The 18403-nt window shown below is 44.1% G+C and overlaps 1 protein-coding gene across 2 annotated transcripts; it reads right to left on the bottom strand.

Moving 5' to 3' along the window:
* Window positions 1–44: 44 nt before the first annotated feature.
* Window positions 45–17112, bottom strand: dspa (desmoplakin a). 2 transcript variants are annotated; one of them, XM_010884353.3, is made up of 24 exons: window positions 16824–17112; window positions 15476–15551; window positions 15226–15347; window positions 14931–15072; window positions 13697–13822; window positions 13530–13589; window positions 13251–13418; window positions 12936–13040; window positions 12631–12726; window positions 12412–12537; window positions 11450–11602; window positions 11089–11243; window positions 10831–10957; window positions 10163–10349; window positions 9377–9657; window positions 8975–9156; window positions 8738–8876; window positions 8304–8497; window positions 7974–8136; window positions 7752–7835; window positions 7466–7573; window positions 7031–7129; window positions 4149–5975; window positions 45–3755 (listed from the first exon to the last, which is right to left on the bottom strand). In XM_010884353.3, the coding sequence occupies exons 1-24, from the start codon at window positions 17042–17044 to the stop codon at window positions 543–545; spliced, it is 8154 nt and encodes a 2717-aa protein (XP_010882655.1). In that variant the 5' UTR covers window positions 17045–17112; the 3' UTR covers window positions 45–542. The 2 variants fall into 2 exon arrangements, with proteins under 2 accessions (XP_010882655.1, XP_010882663.1); XM_010884361.3 differs by having other exon boundaries at window positions 5478–5975; window positions 16824–17111.
* Window positions 17113–18403: the final 1291 nt, after the last annotated feature.

Raw genomic sequence — 18403 nt, 5'->3', positions numbered from 1 at the left:
GTTTTTCATCAGAATGCGTCTTTAAGTGATGATGCAGACAATGATTCAGCTTTAATCTAACTTTATTGAACTCGCCAGTGTAGCATGCTCTACAATTACGCTGTAGCAGAAAATTGACATACAGAATGTTATCCACACATGCAAACGTTTATGGAAACTCCAGATCCGGGAAATGTATGATATGGAAAAAATGTGGCCCACAGACAAAATGGTTTGTTAAAAAAGTAAATGGTCTACATAAATCACAATCTACAATTGTAGATTTATATTGTGTGTTAAAATGTTACATTTCAAAACAAAATTTCTTCTCACTAATGTTGTAAACAATTATTCAAGATATAATTCTAACAAACTATTACCCAAAATATAACCTTTATTCCCTCAACCAGACAAGTGACAAAAAATAATCGATGCAAAAAATACCATCCTAATCTAATCAAATATTCTCTTCCTCAACAATAACAAATTTGCCACATTATAGACAAAATCTTTCCTCATGCACTACACACACTCCTTTGGTATAATATTATGTGTTCTTTATATTAGAACTTAGAGTTGGTGCTTAAGGTGGTGGTTGCAGCTGTGAAGGTGCTGAAGCTGGAGGAGTAATCCACACTGCCCCTGCGGGAACCACTCCTGGACCCTGTACGCGAGCCAGACCGAGAGCCCGAACGAGAGCCTGGGTTGGACACATTGTAAGGGCTGCTAATGCCCTTGCTAGAAATGGAGGAAGCCTGGAGGAGTTTCATTCCGTTGCTTTCCTCCACCATGCAGCTATCCATGGCCTCTTTGTAGGAGATCTTCAGCTTGGTCTTGGGACAGGTCAGGTTCTTGATATGACTCCTCGTGTCCTGGAGCTTCTGTGCTCCTCTTCCATCGAGCCATCCCCTCCTGATTGCCTCCTCAATGCTGGTCTTTCGCCCTGTGCCAGGATCTATCAGTCCTCCTGTCACATACTGAAACTCCATGAACCTTGTGCCAGCCTCATAAGGCAGCCATTTCTCCTTCATGGCCTCAGCCGCAGACATCTTTCTCTTGGTTTTCACGTCCTCAAAGCCATTGAAGGCTTTCTGGGCTGGCTTAAGCTTGGTGGCCATGTCGTCAGTGATGATGCCCTGGTGGACTGCATCCTGCAGGTTAAGTCGCTGACCACTAGCTGGGTTGATAATGCCTCCAGTACAGGCCTGGGCCTCCAGAAGCCTTTGAACTGTAATGGTGTCCACTAATCCCCTCCGCAGAGCCTCTGAGATGGTGATCTTCTCCACTGTCTCAGTGTCAAAGATGGCTGCTATGGGGCTCCCTTCGTCAATCTCCTCAGGTGGGGAGAAAGTGATGGAGATACTGTTTAAGCGCTTGCGCACAGTGGGAGAAGTGGGTCTGGCTTGGGCGGGGCTGCTGCAAGTGGCCAGGTTCTCCATGTTGCAAGCAGTGATTGACAGCTCGCTTTGACTGCTCCCACTGGTGACAAGGTCAGCGAATTGGGGAAGAGTAATGGTTCCTAAGCGATACTGCTCAAGGGAGGTCTGGCCAATGATGCCACGGTCCAGGCAGTCCTGGATGTCATACTGTGTGCCGGTCTTCCGGTCCACCAGCACTAGGCGGGCTGAACCATCAGAAGAAGTTATGGTGATCTCCTCCCATTCACATTCCTGCTCTGAGAGATCCAAAAAGGTGTCGTAGTCGATGAGCTCCTTATTGTAGGCTTCTCTTACGGTCATCTCCATTCCAGTGTCAGGGTCTACAATTACTACCCTCCTCTTACGAAGGATGTTCTTTTGGCTGGTTTCCTGAACCGTCTGCTTGGACTTGTTCTTCTTGTCTTTCAAAGGCAGAAGCACAAGGCCGGTCTTAGGGTCAGTTATACAACGTTCCTTTAGCTGCAGATAGGTCAAGTTCTCTTGGGTGTTGGGGTCAAAAAAGCCCTTGGTGTCATCCCCTTCATAGGTGAGGATTTGGTTCATCTCCTCATCGAAGTAGCCCCTCTTGTAAGCAATGTCTACATCAATACGGTGGCTCTCCTTCGGGTCGATAATGCCACCGCTGGCGATCTGAGCCTCTAACAACCTGATTCCATGGCCCTTCTCAATTAGATCCTTTTCAATAGCTTGAAAGAGGGAGATGGTCATACCAGTGTGGGGGTCTGTGTATCCAGTGACGGCCCTCTCTGCAGACATCAGCTTGTCCTTGTACTCTTTGCCTACAAGGCCTCTTTTCCAGGCTTCCTCCACAGTCAGGAAGACATTGTTGACAGGGTCAATTATGAAGCCAGAGGCCGCCTGGGCTTCCAGGAGCTCTAGGGTGGTACCTCGTCTGAGCAGACCATCCTGCATGGCCTGATAGATGCTCATGGTTCTGTTGTTGGCCTCATCATAGATCCCAGCTATACAGGAAGAACCATGCAGGTAGTTCTTAAGCTTGTCCTCAATTTGCTGGCTGCTGAGTGTCTGCACATCTTTTGCAGAAATTAGGTTGGATTTGACCAGATCATCAACATTCACATTGCCCCTAAGACCCTTTACAGTCTTGCACTTTTCCGGAGCTGAAATGAGAAGCATGCCAGAAGATGGCTCCGTCCAACAATTCAGCCTCAGATCACCGTAGCTAATCTTTTTCTGAGTGATTGGGTCCAGATAGCAGGCAGGTTTCTTGTTTAAAGACCTGTAGAGATCCTCGTCAACAAGGTTGCGGTCAAGTGCAAGGTCTTTGGGAAGGAACACACTCAGGACTGGGTCCAGGATACCACCAACAGACTCTTGAGCCTGCAGCAAACGGATGGCAGTCTCCTTGTCCAGACGGTTCTGCTTTAGAGCCTGTCCAATGGACAGCAACTTACCACTGTATGGGTCTTTGAAGCCTGTACTGGCTGCTTCGGCTGTCATCAAGGCATCTCTATCATCTGTGTCCACCACCCCTCTTGAGCAGGCGGCATCAACTGACATCTTCTCATTAAACTTGGGGTCAATGATGTTGCCAGTGGCGGCTTGGGCCTCCAGCAGCATTAGGGCACTCTCTGGGCTAATTAGGTTCTTGGTCTTAGCGTCAGTGATGGACACCCTTTCACCACCTTTAACCATACCTGCAATGATACCTGTTCCCTTGAGGTTGCGTTGGATGTCAACTGACACATCTTCCACAGTCCTCTTTCCGTTCAGCAGTTGCTCTAAGGTTTCTTTAGTAATAATGCCACAATCACACAGCTGGTGAGCGGTGACCTTGCGGCGAACTCCGTCAAACACCAGCTTGGAGGGATCCACAGTGACCACTTTGTCGTATGTCTGTGTTTGGATGCTCATGGAGTCAGGCCTTTGCTGCAGCCTCCTAAGCTCCCTCTCCAGTGCGTCTCTCTTTAGGGCCAGGTCTGACAACTCCCTCTCAGAGTTCTGCAGCCTACCCTTATACCTCTCCTCCATGGTCCTCAGCTCCAACAACATTCGCTCCAGCTCGCTCTTCAGGGAGAGTCTCTCCCTCTCTATCTTGTTTTTGTCTGAGTCGCATTGCCTCATCTGCCCCTCCTTAAGTTCATACTGGCTCTTCCAATAGGTGAAGTCTTTTTGCATCTTGTCTCTTTCTTCTTGGAGATGCTGTTTGTTTCGTAACTCTGTCTCCAAAGTAACTTTGATGCGGTTCAGTTCCTCTTCATAGCGACCCTGGCGGGTCTTGTCCTGTTCCAGCTGCTTCAGCTTGATCAGGAGACTGTCCCTCTCAGACAGGATCTCTTTGTAGTGGGTCTGGGACTGCTGCACCATCGTAGAGGTCTGGAATGCAAAAAGAGAAAAGCAAGTTTACATTTTTACATATTTTATATTGGTAGTATAAAAGATGAAGGTTGTGATGTACTGAAGATATCTTAAAGAAGTGATGAGTGGTAGTAGTGCAAACCATAGAATATCATTATTATTCCAGTTAATGTAGTTGTTGATAATTAATAAATAGTTAAGTTACAAAATTACAAGTGTTATTATTGTTGTAGCAAAGAAAAGCAAATAAATTTTCTCATGCAAAAGTTTACCCAAACTTTCTGGATCAAGATCAGAATCAGAAAACACTGATTCCTTATGGGAATCATTTAAACTTGATCCTCTTAGTGCCACCCATTCATGCAGTTGCTGAAATAATTTGGAGTTGACCTGTCAGATCAATCAAAATACCTCAAGAAATTGCTTTTGTACTTTGTCTAAATCCAATTTTAGCTTTTCTCTCTCCTTCGTCAGGTCCTTAATGAGAGATTGAAGTTCCAGAGTCATCTTGCTGCTACTTTGGAGCTGGACTTGCAAGGAAGAAATCTTTGATGCGCTCTCTCCATCAACACTATCTCTGGCAAGTTTGAGTAGCTCTTTCTCCTGCTTTACTCCTCTCAGTTCCTCCTCCAACCTCAGCCTCTCCTTGGTCAGCTTCTGGGTCAGACTCTGAAGTTTATTGATTTCTGTATTGGCATCATTGAGAAGCAGGCTCTTCTCTTCAATGGTTTTATACAGGCTCTCGTTGCGGAGATTTAACTCACGGACCTTTGTCTGCTCTTGGAAAAGCTGCTGTTGGAGAGCCTTTAGCTCTGCTGATACCTGATCAAGGCTCTCCGTGGTAGCCTTGTGGCTCCTCAGGCTCTTGTCCAGAGCCTCCTGAAGAGCTCGGAGGTCCTGCTCATACTTCCTTCCTGAGGTGGACACCTCTTCCTGCCTGGCCCGGAGGGTGTTGATGGTGGTATTGTGCTCTCTGCAGGTCTGGGTCATCTTCTCCAGCTCAGACTCAATTATCTTCCTGCGGGTGAACTCATCCTGGGTGGCTTTCTTCTGAGCCTCCACTTCCAATTCCAGACCATCCACCATGGCCTGCAGTTCCCGGATGCGACTCTGCAGCCTGGTGGCATTGGTCTCAGCCTTGTTCCTCTCATTGGTCTGCTTCTCCAGCTCTGCTCGGACGAGGTGGATCTCATGTTCTGAGAGCTTGAGCTTGTTGATGACCTCCTGAGAAGTGGAATAACTGGTCTGCAACTCAGTATAGGATTGCTTAAGCTTGGCAACCTCTATATCCAGGGCACTCCTTCTCTTGCCCTCCTCTTCCAGGTTGTGTGTCAGCAGGCTAATCTGCCTGCTCTTTTCCTGGCTGCTCCTGTTGGCATTGGCCAGTTCCTCCTTCTGCCTCAGCTCCTCTTCTCTTCTTTCGGTGACCATGGTCTGAAGCTGGATCTCCAGCTCTCGCCTCTTCCTTGACTCCTCTGTTGTTGAAGATCTCTGCTGATCAGCTGCTACCTCTGCCTTTCTCCTCATCTCCTCGGTCTGAGTCACAGATAGCCTTAACCTTCTCAAATCCTCTTCAAGATCTCTCTTATCTGCTTCTAGTCTCTCGATCTGTAGTTTGAGCTCAACCGTGTCCTCCTCTTTCTGCTGAGAAGCTTTTAGGATGGTGGTCTTGGTAACGTGGATCTCCGACTGGTACGTTTGCTTAAGGTTACTTATCTCCTGGTTGCACTGGGTTCTTACCTTAGAGATCTCCTGCTCTGCTCCACGCCTCCTTGTGGCCTCCTCTTCCAGCTGCATCTTGAGCCTCTCTAGCTCACGCTCCTTGTCTTTCACAGCCTTTTCCAGGTCGATCTTGGACCAGTTGAGTTCATCCAGCTCTTTTTGGCGTCGACGCACGGCCGCCTCATACTCCTCCTGCTGGCTTGAATAACGCTCCTCGGCCAACCTCCTCTTCCTCTTCTCCTCGTCCAGCTGGTAGGTGAGGCGCGACAGCTTGTCACTGAGCTCAGTCAGCTGGCTGGCAGTGGTGTCCAGGCTCTCCTTGGTTGCATTCGCCTGTATGACGGTAGTCCTCTTAACCTCCTCAATGGAGAGGAGCTGTTCTTTAGACTGGGTGAGCTCCAGCTTGGAGCGTGCCAGGGCGTCCTCCAACAAACGATACTTCTGGCTGCGGCCTTTTATGTCCTCCTTCAGACGGCTAAGCTCCTCCTCTAGCATCTCAATCTTGGTGTTTCTTATCTAGGAGGGTGGGGGAAAGGGAGACATGATGAAACAGTTGTTGCAATCACACTTAGTTGCCCTTAAAAACATATGTAGGATCGGATTATGGAAACCCAATCATTGCCACTGGCAGAAATGGATGCAGGGTCCAAAATAAACTTTTTGGCATACCAGCCAATGCCATTGGTAGATGAAAACCAGCCAGACAGATTTTTTACCAGACAAAAAATGCATTGCTTGTTACTATTTGCTATTAGTAGTATTTAGCATGTCATCTTAGTCTCGCATGCGATTCTCAATCAATATTATAGTAGTGTGCAGTAATAATGGTAGTAACATTATCTGTATGCAGAAATACTACTGTTTCAACACTAAAGTGTAACACATTTGAATTCATTAATATATTCTCCAGTTTCATGGTTGTAGTGCCAACGAAGGAATTGCCTCTGCTCTTTTCCTTTGCATTGACAAGACACACAGCAAAACATTACCCCCTCCAGCCATGTTTTTGGAAACAACTTCATTGTATCGCCATCTTACACAGAGTTTCACAAGTTCCTCATTATTTTGCGTGGATGAGATGACTTCGGGGTGCTTGCATTAGCCATGGTAGGAGTGGTCTCCTCGGCCTGGACAGTTTGGTTTTTCCTTGTTGGTGGCTCCACTATAAATAAACCTCCACATGATGGCTGGGTTTGCTTAAACTGCCAACAAGTAAGCCTACCTCAGGTTTTAGCTACTTTATCACAAAGAAATGCTGTTTGATGACTGACGCAATTAACGTTACGTACTACGCACGAGCACGACACATGCACGGCAGATCCAGCAGACTGAAGTGATAGCAAACCAGCAGCATGTGTAGGAAATGATTTTCTTCTACCCGCCAGTGTAGAGTCCGCAATCTACACAATTTATGCCAGTCCACAATTTACTGGCCAAAGACAAAATATACCCACATTTATCGGCTGGCGAGTGCTAATTTTGGACCCTGAATGGAAGATAATTATAATTTAATTTAGAAGACATCCATAAACTGCATATTATGACACCATTACTTTCAGTTCAAATCATACCTTCATTTCCTCCATGTTCTTGAGCATTTCCCCTAGAAACTTGTAATAGTCACTGGAGCGGGTCAGGAGCTCAATGTAACGAGACTGGATGTCAGCAGCCTAGTGGGGTTGCAGCTAAGAGTTAATAGACAGAAAACCACACACTTCCAGGGGAACAATGTTAACTGCCAGCATTGACATTGGTATTAACATCACAATAACTAATGTACGGAGTTATATCACCTCATGGGTTTTAATCCCATTTACCCACATTACCAGGGTAAAAACTGGGGTCTATATTCATAAAACATCTAGGATCAGCACTCACCATCAAGATTTAGAATAATTATTCTCTGAAAAGCTAAACTGATCACACTTTGAAAGGCGTTTTGAGCATGGGACCTGAAAAAATGTAACACTTTCTACTGAACCCTGGTGGACAGACTGGTCCTTTACCTCTTGTCTGACCACAGTGGCAGGGGACTGCAACACAGTTCTCTTAACAGGGATGTTCAGCAGGGTCTCCAGGCCAGCACTATAAGAGGCCAGCTGCAACTCATAATCCTGAAAAGGAGAACCAAATGAAGACAGTTAAACGATGTATTTTAACATGCTATGGCATGTTTGATTTAAATGTGCACTTGTTTGATTATTTCACCAGAATAGAGCAAAATGCCCAAATGACTTTGAAGAACCAATACAGTTTGCCACGTATCAGTGACTCAAGTCGAACTACATTTACTTTGATGGAAGAAGCACAGGTGTCGGCATCCTTCTGCACATCCTCTACCTTCTCCTTCTTCCCCTTAATCTCACTGTGCAGCACCTGTCCATCAAACATAAATATCTTGTCACAAGTGCATTCAACTCTATCAGTCATACCTGAGACAATAATCCAGACACTCTAGTCAATTGCACTATAAAGTAATGGCAATAAATATTTTATTGCGGTGCAATGACCTACCTTCTGTTGTTTGAGGTGCTCCATGAGGGCTGGTATGTCGCTGTGCTTAGCTGTCTGCAAGGTGTCCTGACGCTGCCTAGCGCTGTCTATCCATTGGTCTACCACTCCACTGCTCTGCTGATAATGTTTCAGCTGTTTCTCCTGCTTCTCCAGGTCCCAAACTCTGAAGAAGGGGAAGACAATGGTGACAGGAGGGAGAAGTCAGTCGTACGGTCAGTTTACATTTACTAATCAAGTCATTCATCAGACGGGTTGCATGGGAGACATTTAATGTGCGTTAACGAGCTTGCGGGAGCGTGTGTAAGAAGAATTTGTTTTGACCCCTCCCACCTGCTGTCGATCTGGGTCTGGATGCGATTCCAGCGGTCAGACATCTGACCCGTCAAGTCAGCGTACTTGGACAGGTCCACGTCACACTTGTGGAAAGAGGCTGAGATCTGGCTGTTCACCTGAACTGCGTTACGCAGGTCACTCTCCATGGCCTTCAGCAAGTCCCTCTTACGTTCCATATCAGATTTCATTTGCTTTAGGGGCAGAAAACCGACAAGCCTCAGGATGAACACCCTACTGGACAGTCAGCTTGTTGAAGTACACTGGTTTTCACAATGCCACTCATTTTGTAGCACAGCACTTAAAACCTGAGACGTCACATATCCCATTCATTTATTAGGCGGCGCAAAGTCAAACGTAACATATGCTATAGCAACAATCCATCGACTGAAGTATATGAATGGACAGGAGTGATGATCGACGGCGTGTCTAACCTTGAGGGTGACCTTGTACTGCTCCAACTCGTTCAGGTCCAAGGAGGTGGTCTCCTTCTCCGTCAGACGGGCCTCATGGACCTTGATGATATCCTCAGCCTGGAGGAGGTTCTGGAGCAGGTTCTTTAGATATGACAGTCTACACGGGCAAGACACACACACCCACGTTACAAGAACACCTCAACCGCTAGCACAGGAAGAAGACCCGAAAATAGAAACTCCCGAGACCAGACACACCTCTGAATGTAGGCAGAGGACAGGCCCGGCAGGTCACCCAGTTTCTGGTTGAGGTTGTCAAGCTCTTTCGTGAGGAAAGTGGCCTGCTTTGAGTCTACCGCCGTCCCTTCTAGCTGCCTCAGAACTCTCTTCCTTAGCCTCAGGTACTCATCACTCAGAACATCCAACTCATGGTGAATGCCCTGATTCAAGAGGCACAGACATAACACATGCATTTAGGGGATTTCAACATTTATTCAAAGCTCAAGGAGCCACCAATGCCAGTGTGCCAGCAATTTGTTTTTTTGGGGGATGAAAGTATCCTCCCGTTTCATAGTTCCCTCTGTTAAACATGTATTTACAGTTTTTTAACATATTGCTATGTTTTTGCTCTGTCTAAATGTCTGTTCTACATTGGAATACCTCCAGCTTAACGAGGCGCTGTGAGCACTCCTGCACACTGTTCTCCCCCAGGGGCACATGAAGGTGTTGGCTGATGCCAGACTCTGCCAGCTCCAGTCTGTTTCTGAGATACTGGAGGTCACTGAGCAAGGTCAAGCTCAGGCTAGATGTCTCAGTCTTGGTAGTCTGGATAGTGTCCGCCTTGATGGGTGGTTCAGGCTTGGGCGATGGTGATGGTACTGGCTCCAATACCAATTTAACAACCTCTTTCTTCACCGGCTTCTGAATATCTATATTTTGATCTGTGAAATTAAAATGGAATAATTTGGACAATAGCAGACTTTCATGACACACAGTAGAATTCAAAAGCAACTTTAGTTGCTATCCAGCTATTTTTGGAAACAAGCATGAAGAATGACTGTTATTACTGAGTTGTGCCAGTTAATGGAAAACCGCTATTAGTGACTAGTCCCATTGCGTTCAATTAGTTGTACTAGGTACTCCCTGATATTAGTTGTTTAGCTAAGAGTGGGGTAGTTTTAGTTTGTATTTATGTCCGTGTAATTCACAGTTAAGTGTCGATTTTTAAATGAATGGAGGCAGACCATCGATAAAATCAGCTGGAAACAAATGTAGCACATTTTATCCGGACATGCTTTTTGGAGATGTTTCAGAAAATAAGTTGTCATGTATCCAGCTCGATAGCATAATCACTTAGTTTTTTGTATGAAAGGGATATAAGAATTCCGTTGAACTTATGTAGATTGCTGTGTGGTGATGGAAGGTATTAAGCCATAAGACACTCACTGTGTGCGGGCAGGTTTATGACTATGGTATCATAGTGTTTCTGGGCTCCAGCATACTGGCCCTCTATGGTTTTCTTCTCATCCTCTCCAAACATCTCGGAACCGTGGCTGTTGTGGAGGAACTCCTGATAGTGAGTCTCCAACCTCTTTATGATGCTGCGGTACTCTTCAGGACGCATCTGGGACAGCTGGCAGAGGGAAAGATCGAGAGGATGGAAAATACTTTTAAACTACTGTAAGCTAAAAAGACCACTGTGGTAAGGGAAAGCAGAGAGCTCAATAAACATCAACATAATTCTTGTTGTGGATTTAGATGTTAGAAATAAATAATATTGTGTAAAAGCAGTAGACATTTCTAAAATCCACATACAAAAACGTAGCTCTTATTTCCAAACGTTTTTTGTGGAATATTTCATTATCTATGTTACCACTGACTGTAGTACTAATGCACCAGTTTTACCTGCTACCTGCTAAACCAACATTTCACCTCATTTCTCATGATTTCAATTCACACGATAGAATAAAACGTGCTCATCATTCTCACTGGCAAAAACAAAAGCTTTCATGGATTTCAACAAAAGTCTTCCCCCGTTGGCTGAAGGCGATGCCAGACACCTGACAGCTGTAGCACAGCAGTGCTGGAAGTGCTGGTCTCGTCTACGGCCTTACCATGTGGACGGTAAGAGAGTTGATGTAATTGATGTCTTTGACGCAGTACTGCCAGGAGATGAGGCTCTTGATGTTGATGTACATCTGATTCCAGATCCCCATGATGGCTTCGTAGAACAGCTCGATGCTGCAATGAACAGCGTAGGGTGAATCACTACTCCGTGTTCTGTTTGTGTTGTTACACTGAGGTCAGCCTTATGTGCCGTAAGGCTATTGTAATGTCATGACTGTAATGTGGATGCTGGAAGGGGGTCCTACTTGTTGGCCTGTCCGATGCTGTGGGGGTTGGGAGGGGGGATGAGGAGGCACACGGATGGGATCAGCATGTCCAGCCCTCCGGGACCCGTCACCAGCCACTTACTGCGCTGTGAGTTGTCCTTCAGGATGCCCTCGTCCCCTTTCAGGATGCCTTTCTGTAGGACACACAGCGCATGCTGTCTGTTTTACATTGAACTGCTGTTCCACCACTTCTCCGTGATACTTTGGTACTGTAAGTGTGTGTGTCGGGGGCGGGGGTATATAGGTATTGTAATACATGTGTACACTGACCCTGAAGCAAGATCATTGGTTCACCATTTAGGATGTGTGTGTTTTTTTCTGGGGTGTGCGTGTGTCTAACCTGGTCTTGTTTGAAGTCACACAGGGCCTGTACGATGACAGGGCCACTGGTCTTCTCTTCAGGGTTACGTGGTTTCAGCCTCACAATGTTCCTGGACTTGCTGACCAGTTGTTTCACCTGCCTGTTGTTTTCCATGATCCTCTCCTTATCACTCTGCATGGGAAAATACAAAGTGAATTTCAAGGTCAAAGTTTTTCTCCCTTTCAATAAACATGTTTTAGATGATGTCTGAGATTCCTCACAACATCACATTGAATAGACAAGCTAACAGAATCTGATAAAACAAAGAATTATTTGTAACACTTGAAAACAAACACAGGCTTAGGCTCCAATCAAATATAGGCATAGCCTATAATTATCCTTATGCTATAGCCCGAAAATACAGGCTTTTCAATCCCACCAAGTGAGCCATTGTTTTTAATGATTTTGTAAACAGCACAACTGACATCTTCATTGCATCCATATCTGGACAGGGATGTGTTATCTCCACTGACTGTAAACGTATGACATTTACTGATACAGCATGTAAATCATAGAAACAGATCAAACATTCCGGTTCTGTTCCACCTCGGAGGCAAAACTGGCAGAAAGTTGCTAGAAAGAGTGCGCTTAACCAGATTATCAACTGGAAATAACATGGAATATCTCTGATATCTCTTTACTGAGGCTGACAGAGACTACACCACCCTAGTTAAATCATTCTACTGGGAAAGACAATTATAACAAGGCCTAATAGTGTTTTATAGTTATAATTACTTTGACAAGAAATGTGGGCATTTAAAATTGGCTAATAAAAAGTAATAAAAGCCAAAGTGTCCATTATATTACCACAAAATGAAAACACCCCCCACTATACACCCCCACCAACCAATTTAAAAATATATATCCAGACATCTCTCAACCCACTTGACAGTTGCGAGAGATTCTATTGAAACATTCCCAGTTCATTCAATATTTGGTACCTCAAGCTTCTTGAGGAGCTCAGTGAGATTCTCCAGAGGTGTCCCTTTATCACAGATGTACTTCTTACGGATGTTCTCATTTTCCTTCTGCAGTTTGATCTGGGTCTCTTTGGCCTCCTTGAAAAACTGTAGTAGACCGGGAAGCTTAGTAAAAAATATTTTCGTGTGCGTGTGTGTGCACATGTACACTCATGCAAGCATGTACACGAGTGTGTTCACCTGGCTGTAGGCAGCATTCTCCTTCAGGTGGACATGGATACACTTGGTAATTTGGAGCAGCCAGCTCCACTGGGTCTGAAGAGTGTCCATATAGGCCTAGGGTTCCAACAAACGGGACAGTTTAGCTAGCATTACCACCATAAACATCGCTGGCTATGTGTAGGGTTGCACCAAATTCAATGTTTTTCTTGCTTATTTCCCCCTTATTCCAGGAAATTTCCAACTGGGATTTCTGGAAAACCTGAGAATTATGGGAAAGCGTTTTGGAAATGTTCAAAACCAGGCAAGGTTGAAGTTACTCTTACCTCAATCTTGTCTGTGGCTGGGTGGTTGTTTTTCAGCAGGCCGTCTACCTTCTGCTTCAGTTTGTTCAGATCCTTCTCCTTAACCTCCAGGGCACTCATCAGTTTCTGAAAAGACGGACTGTCAGTGGACCTTCAAAAAGCCACTACAATAAGAATCCATTCTTAGCTGATCATGGTTACCAGGGCATGAACCTCAGTATAAATTATTCTCCAGTTATTTAAAAAATAGCGAACAGAGAGAAAAGATTTCTAGGAAGTATGGTGGCATGTCTAGTGACTGTACTGAATAGACATCAGGACAGTGTAAAGGCTTACAGAGTAGCTCTCCTGTTTCTTGGGGATGTAGATGTCAATGTCCTTGTCTCCCCAATTAAATACCAGCTCCTCCTCCTCCCTCTCATTGACCCACATGATGGCCTTCGAGATCTCGTCAATGATGTTCTGCAGGTCCCTCAGTTGGGTCAAACGATTAAATGACATTTTCTGACAGAAGAGACGATAAAGAAAAGATGAGCTCAAGGCTAATATTCTAGTAACGCCTATGGTTAAATGAATCACTCAGTATGTTTACTTGTTGTTAACGTGGACATATACCTGCATACTGTCCCATTCCTGTTGCAGGGAATTTAGGCCACCCCTGTCATCATTTTGAGCCTTAGAAAAACACAAATAGTATTAGTAGGGTCCGACATTTCACATTACTACGGGACCTGACCAGGTGGACCCTGGGCACAACTTCAACTCAACTCTTTTGTCCTTACCAGTTCGTTTCTGGCTCGGTCCATCTCCTGGCTCCTCTGAATGGAGTTGTGGAACTTGTTGTGGTTGATGATATGTTGCTCGATGGTTGCTAAGTCGTCACCCCATGGAGACATCTCAATCAGACGCTAAAGATGGAAAGACAAGCCTCAACGACACTGCCAAACATCATGGCACAAAAATGGCTGAACTTTTGCTATTGTTAACATAATATCACACAGAATTACTGACTAACAATATATTTACCGTATTCCATAAAGAAGCACTATCAAGTGTAATTTTTAAGGCATTTCCATTTAATGTTTTTTGGGTGGACCCCTGTTACATTCTCTAATCTGTTACAATGCATGAAGGTGTCTTTCCTCACTCTTTCCTCTAGATGGCACTAAATCATTATTTACTGTGTCAGTCCAGCATGACAGCACAAAACTATTTCAACTATTCCCCCTGTAGAGAGCTCACTCCACTCTGCTTTGATAAGAAAACGGTTGCTGTGAAAAAGACACAATAAAACTGGTCTAAAGCGGTTTCTTGGCCACCTCACCCCAGCCACTTTCTTTTTGTTCTCTGTAACTTTCCACATCCACCCTTATTTTATGCAGGTACAATTGTAAGTTGAAACACAAAAGTTTGTTTTATGAGCTTGACTGTCGCAGTGAATACACTTGGACCTGAATATGGATCCGTTTCTATGAGTTATTACCCGGAGGTTAGATTGGAATCTGTGGGGTTGGGAAGGAGGGGAGACAGCTCCCACACACCCATTACAGACGGGAAGAGAGAGGGGGAGGGAGAGACAAGTAAGGACACATTTTATTGTTGCCTGTTTCGCAGCTTTCCACTCTTTTCGGGAACCTGACGCGTTACAAAGAAGGACAGTGTGTACACAACACAAGTAGTGACAAAGTCAGTATGACACATCTGGGAGGAAAAACAATCGGAGGACGGGGATGATTTATGATGAGAAAATGATATGTAAGGGCTGAGACACAGAGAGAGGAACGGGGGGGTGAGGGAGAGGCCGGGTGTGGCGTCTGTAGGTGTAGGCAAGGCGTGGATTAGAAGGAATCAAGGCGTGCGCGGCGTGTTCTCAGAGGCATGCTGGTGATCAGTCCAACAGTGATAACATGACTCAGTAGTGTCACATTTCACACGCTCCAACCTTCACCCTTTCCGCACTCTCTGTCCTGCTCTCTGTTCTGCTTGCCTCCCCCCCCGCTGCATCAGTTGGAATACCTTCTGCTGGTGCATCCAAGACATGGCATCCATGTAGGTCTTCCCCCTATCCTCCCAGCTCACGCTGCCTCTGTTCACCCTCACAGGGACCCCGGTGATGCTGGAGGTGATGTCACTCTGCATGCCCTGGAGCTCCTCTATGCTGCGTGGGGGGGGGGGGGGGGGGGGGGGGGGGGGTATTAATAATAGAGGCGATTCGTCCCATCGGTTTTTTTAAAACAAACTAAAACATGCGTGACTTAATGTATCAGAGACACAAAAACACCCTCTCTTATTCTCCGACACCTTTGCTTACTTCTGGATTATCATGTCATTGGGGAGTCTCATACGTTGCAGCTCAATAGCACATTCCTTCAGCTGACCTATGGTCTCAGAGGACATCATTAGCAGCTTGTCTACCGCCTCTTGTGGAGCACCCTGGGAAGAACAACCAATACGGTCAGTAGGCAGCCCAAAAAGTACTGTCAACAAACCCAAACCTACCCACAAGAGTTGCCTATGTGACAGATTTTGTCAACTGGTGTTTTTATCTGTAAATGACTTACTGCCTGAAGAATTACATCCAGTCTCTCCAGGTATTTCCGACCCTGGTTGTATAGGAATGCAGCTCTGCCATGGACACTGAAAAAGAGAGAAGAAAACAGACCATCAATGTTAGTGATACTGTAACACAAAACATCTATTGTAATAACGTTTTTTATTTATATTATAATATTCTAATAATGTAGTTATATACAATTTTAATAAGGTAGGTGACATTAGGATGTATTTTAATGTTCATATTTGTTTTGCTATAGCTGGATGTGTTTCACTTGTGAACATGGTACAAATAGGGATCTGTATCTAATGGCTTTGACATAGAAAATGTAGAGATAACCGCACGGAGACGCCCTTTTCGGGTTCAATAGTAAATCCATTAGGTGCTCTTTGATCTTGTAATACAATGCTCTAAAACAAAAAACTCATGCTGGATTGTAAACAATTGCTGAAATTACATTCTTTAACCAAACTTCCAGAAAATAGCAATGCAATCTCCCCCTAAATCCTTTGTTGGACTGGGTGGAAAGCATGAGTTCAACAATGAATTAAGAACTTTGTAATTGCCTCAGCTGTATAGAATCGGTGTGAGACTGTAGTTTTGTCATCAAGACCATGATATAAAAGTTCTCTGTATAATGCCAGTCAACATTTTATGATTCCTAAAGGTGGTGTAATTAATTTAAAGCAGACTTAAAACAAGTTTAAACAATGTTATTATCAGTATATAATCTGTCATACAAAATTCTCTGTATAATCTCTGTCCATGGCAGATTGTATTGGTGCTACAGTATAGTGGGAAGCCCCGACTGGCAGTGCAACCTGTCAATCACCTTTTAATTACTATAGTATCGATTACTATGAGATACTGGTATATTGGATTATGGGTAATACATTGCACTATTAAAGAACAATTCGGTAGGTGTGGGCAAGATCATGGTTATCAAACCTTTCCGTTTCAGATACCACCAAATCACATGAAAAGCACTTCTGGGCCACTTTTTATGCCACTTTTCACTATTATTAACATAGCGTATGTAGGCCTGTTGTTATCATGCAATTGCTAATAGTGATAGCATAATACCTCTAACAGTTCGCATTTTGAAAAAGTAAATATCTTAAAAGACAAAGAAAAACAAACCTTAAAAGAATATCGGTCAATCTGTTGCTTGAAAACTATTTGGCAAGACAGTAAGACAAGTCAAATATTTATTACACAAATTTGATTTATTTTCCTCGTCTATAGGCGTATCTACAATTTATAGAACAGATTTCGGTAAATGAATGTAACTATTGATCGGACTGTCCTTATCTCCCATTAGCATAGTCGAATTCTGCATATAAAGTTCAACATACTTTGTTGCTCCTCCGTAGCCCACAGCCCCTCCACCTCCGCCCATGGACGTCTGGGTGAACGTTTGAGAGGTGTATCCATTTCCAAATTCCTGTTGAAAACCACCTGCACTGAAGACCTGGTCATTCCTGGGAAAGGTGAAACTGCCGTTTGACAAATCTTGTCGAGAATTAGACCTCCGGGTGATGTTCGGAATTTTACTTTGAGAGCCGTATAAACTCATTTCCAAACCAGTTTATGCCCTGAACCCTCCCTGACTTCTGCTGTTGTGCAGACAGATATTCCAACTAATCTCACTACACGGAAGAGCGTGGTTGTTGGACAGACCACGCCTAGACGAAGACAAGGAGGCTGTTCTAACAGAACCTATTGGCCAAAAGCTAGGCCGATAACGCCCATTTACCTTTCTTCTGTAGGCTACTTGAGTGGTGATCGAATGAAGATAAAACGTCCAGTCGTTTTCCAAACTAATTATTTGTATGGATTTAGTATTGGTTACACTGTAAATGTGTTTAAACTATGCTTTATTCTCTTAACATTAGAAACCAAAATATAATGTTTTTATTAGGTTTAATACATTACATCCAGACTTAAACAGTGCAGGTTTGTCTGAGCAAGGACGGGCTGTGAAAGGGAGAGGCATATAGAGAAAGGGGGGGTGTGACACACCCTGTTTGGAAGTACAACAACTGTGTGTGTGTGTGTGTGTGTGTGTGGGTGTGTGTGTGTGTGTGTGTGTGTGTGTGTGTGTGTGTGTGTGTGTGTGTGTGTGTGTGTGTGTGTTTGTGCGTGGGTGTGTGTGAGTACACTTGTGTGCTTTTGTGCACGTGTGGGTGTGTGAATGAGCGAAAAAAGTAAGGAGAATTGAGTGGCCTTTGGCCCTTAGTTAAAAAAGTATTTAAAAAAGTATTCAAACTTGTGACCCAATCAAATTGGTGATTACTAATGTTATACAAAAAAGCCAAGGTGTTTGATATTTAATTGTATCAATTAGTGTAAAGTGATATTGGTTTCATGTTGGGAAATATTTATTAAAAAAATAAATTGTAAAACATATTTTAACCCCACACTTTAATATAGTGCCACCTTTTGCTGCAATAACAGGTACAGTGCAATAACAGGTACAGTCTTAGGCCACATTACAATATTGTTCAAAGCCATTCATCAGGGAATTAGTGTGTATTTTCTCATAAAAAATATCTCATATTTGAATAAGCACAAATAAACATCAATACAATAAAAAGTTAATACAATTTTGGTTTTGTTAGGTCCAGTGGTCTGGACCAGTGCTTACTCAGCAAAACCTCTCCCCTCTATCTTTCCACACTTTTCTGTTATCTTGTGAGATGGCTAGATGCCTTGTAAGTTATCAATTTCCTTTTGGACAGCAAATTGTTTTAATTATTATGGTTTTATTATTAAGTTATATAGTGTTTAAAAGCAAATAAACACTAACTGCCAGATTAAATATCTTTACACAATTGTCTTTACAATGCTGTGTGTACTGGTTTTGCACCCAGCTGGGGTGATTTTGTAATATGTTTTGCAGATTTTCCTGGTTGTTCAAGTTGGTTGGACAACA

Source organism: Esox lucius, chromosome 3 (assembly GCF_011004845.1).
Source record: "Esox lucius isolate fEsoLuc1 chromosome 3, fEsoLuc1.pri, whole genome shotgun sequence".
Classification (NCBI taxonomy): domain Eukaryota; kingdom Metazoa; phylum Chordata; class Actinopteri; order Esociformes; family Esocidae; genus Esox; species Esox lucius.
Note: the sequence above shows the minus strand (reverse complement) of the source record. Positions and strands in the feature narration are given on the sequence as shown.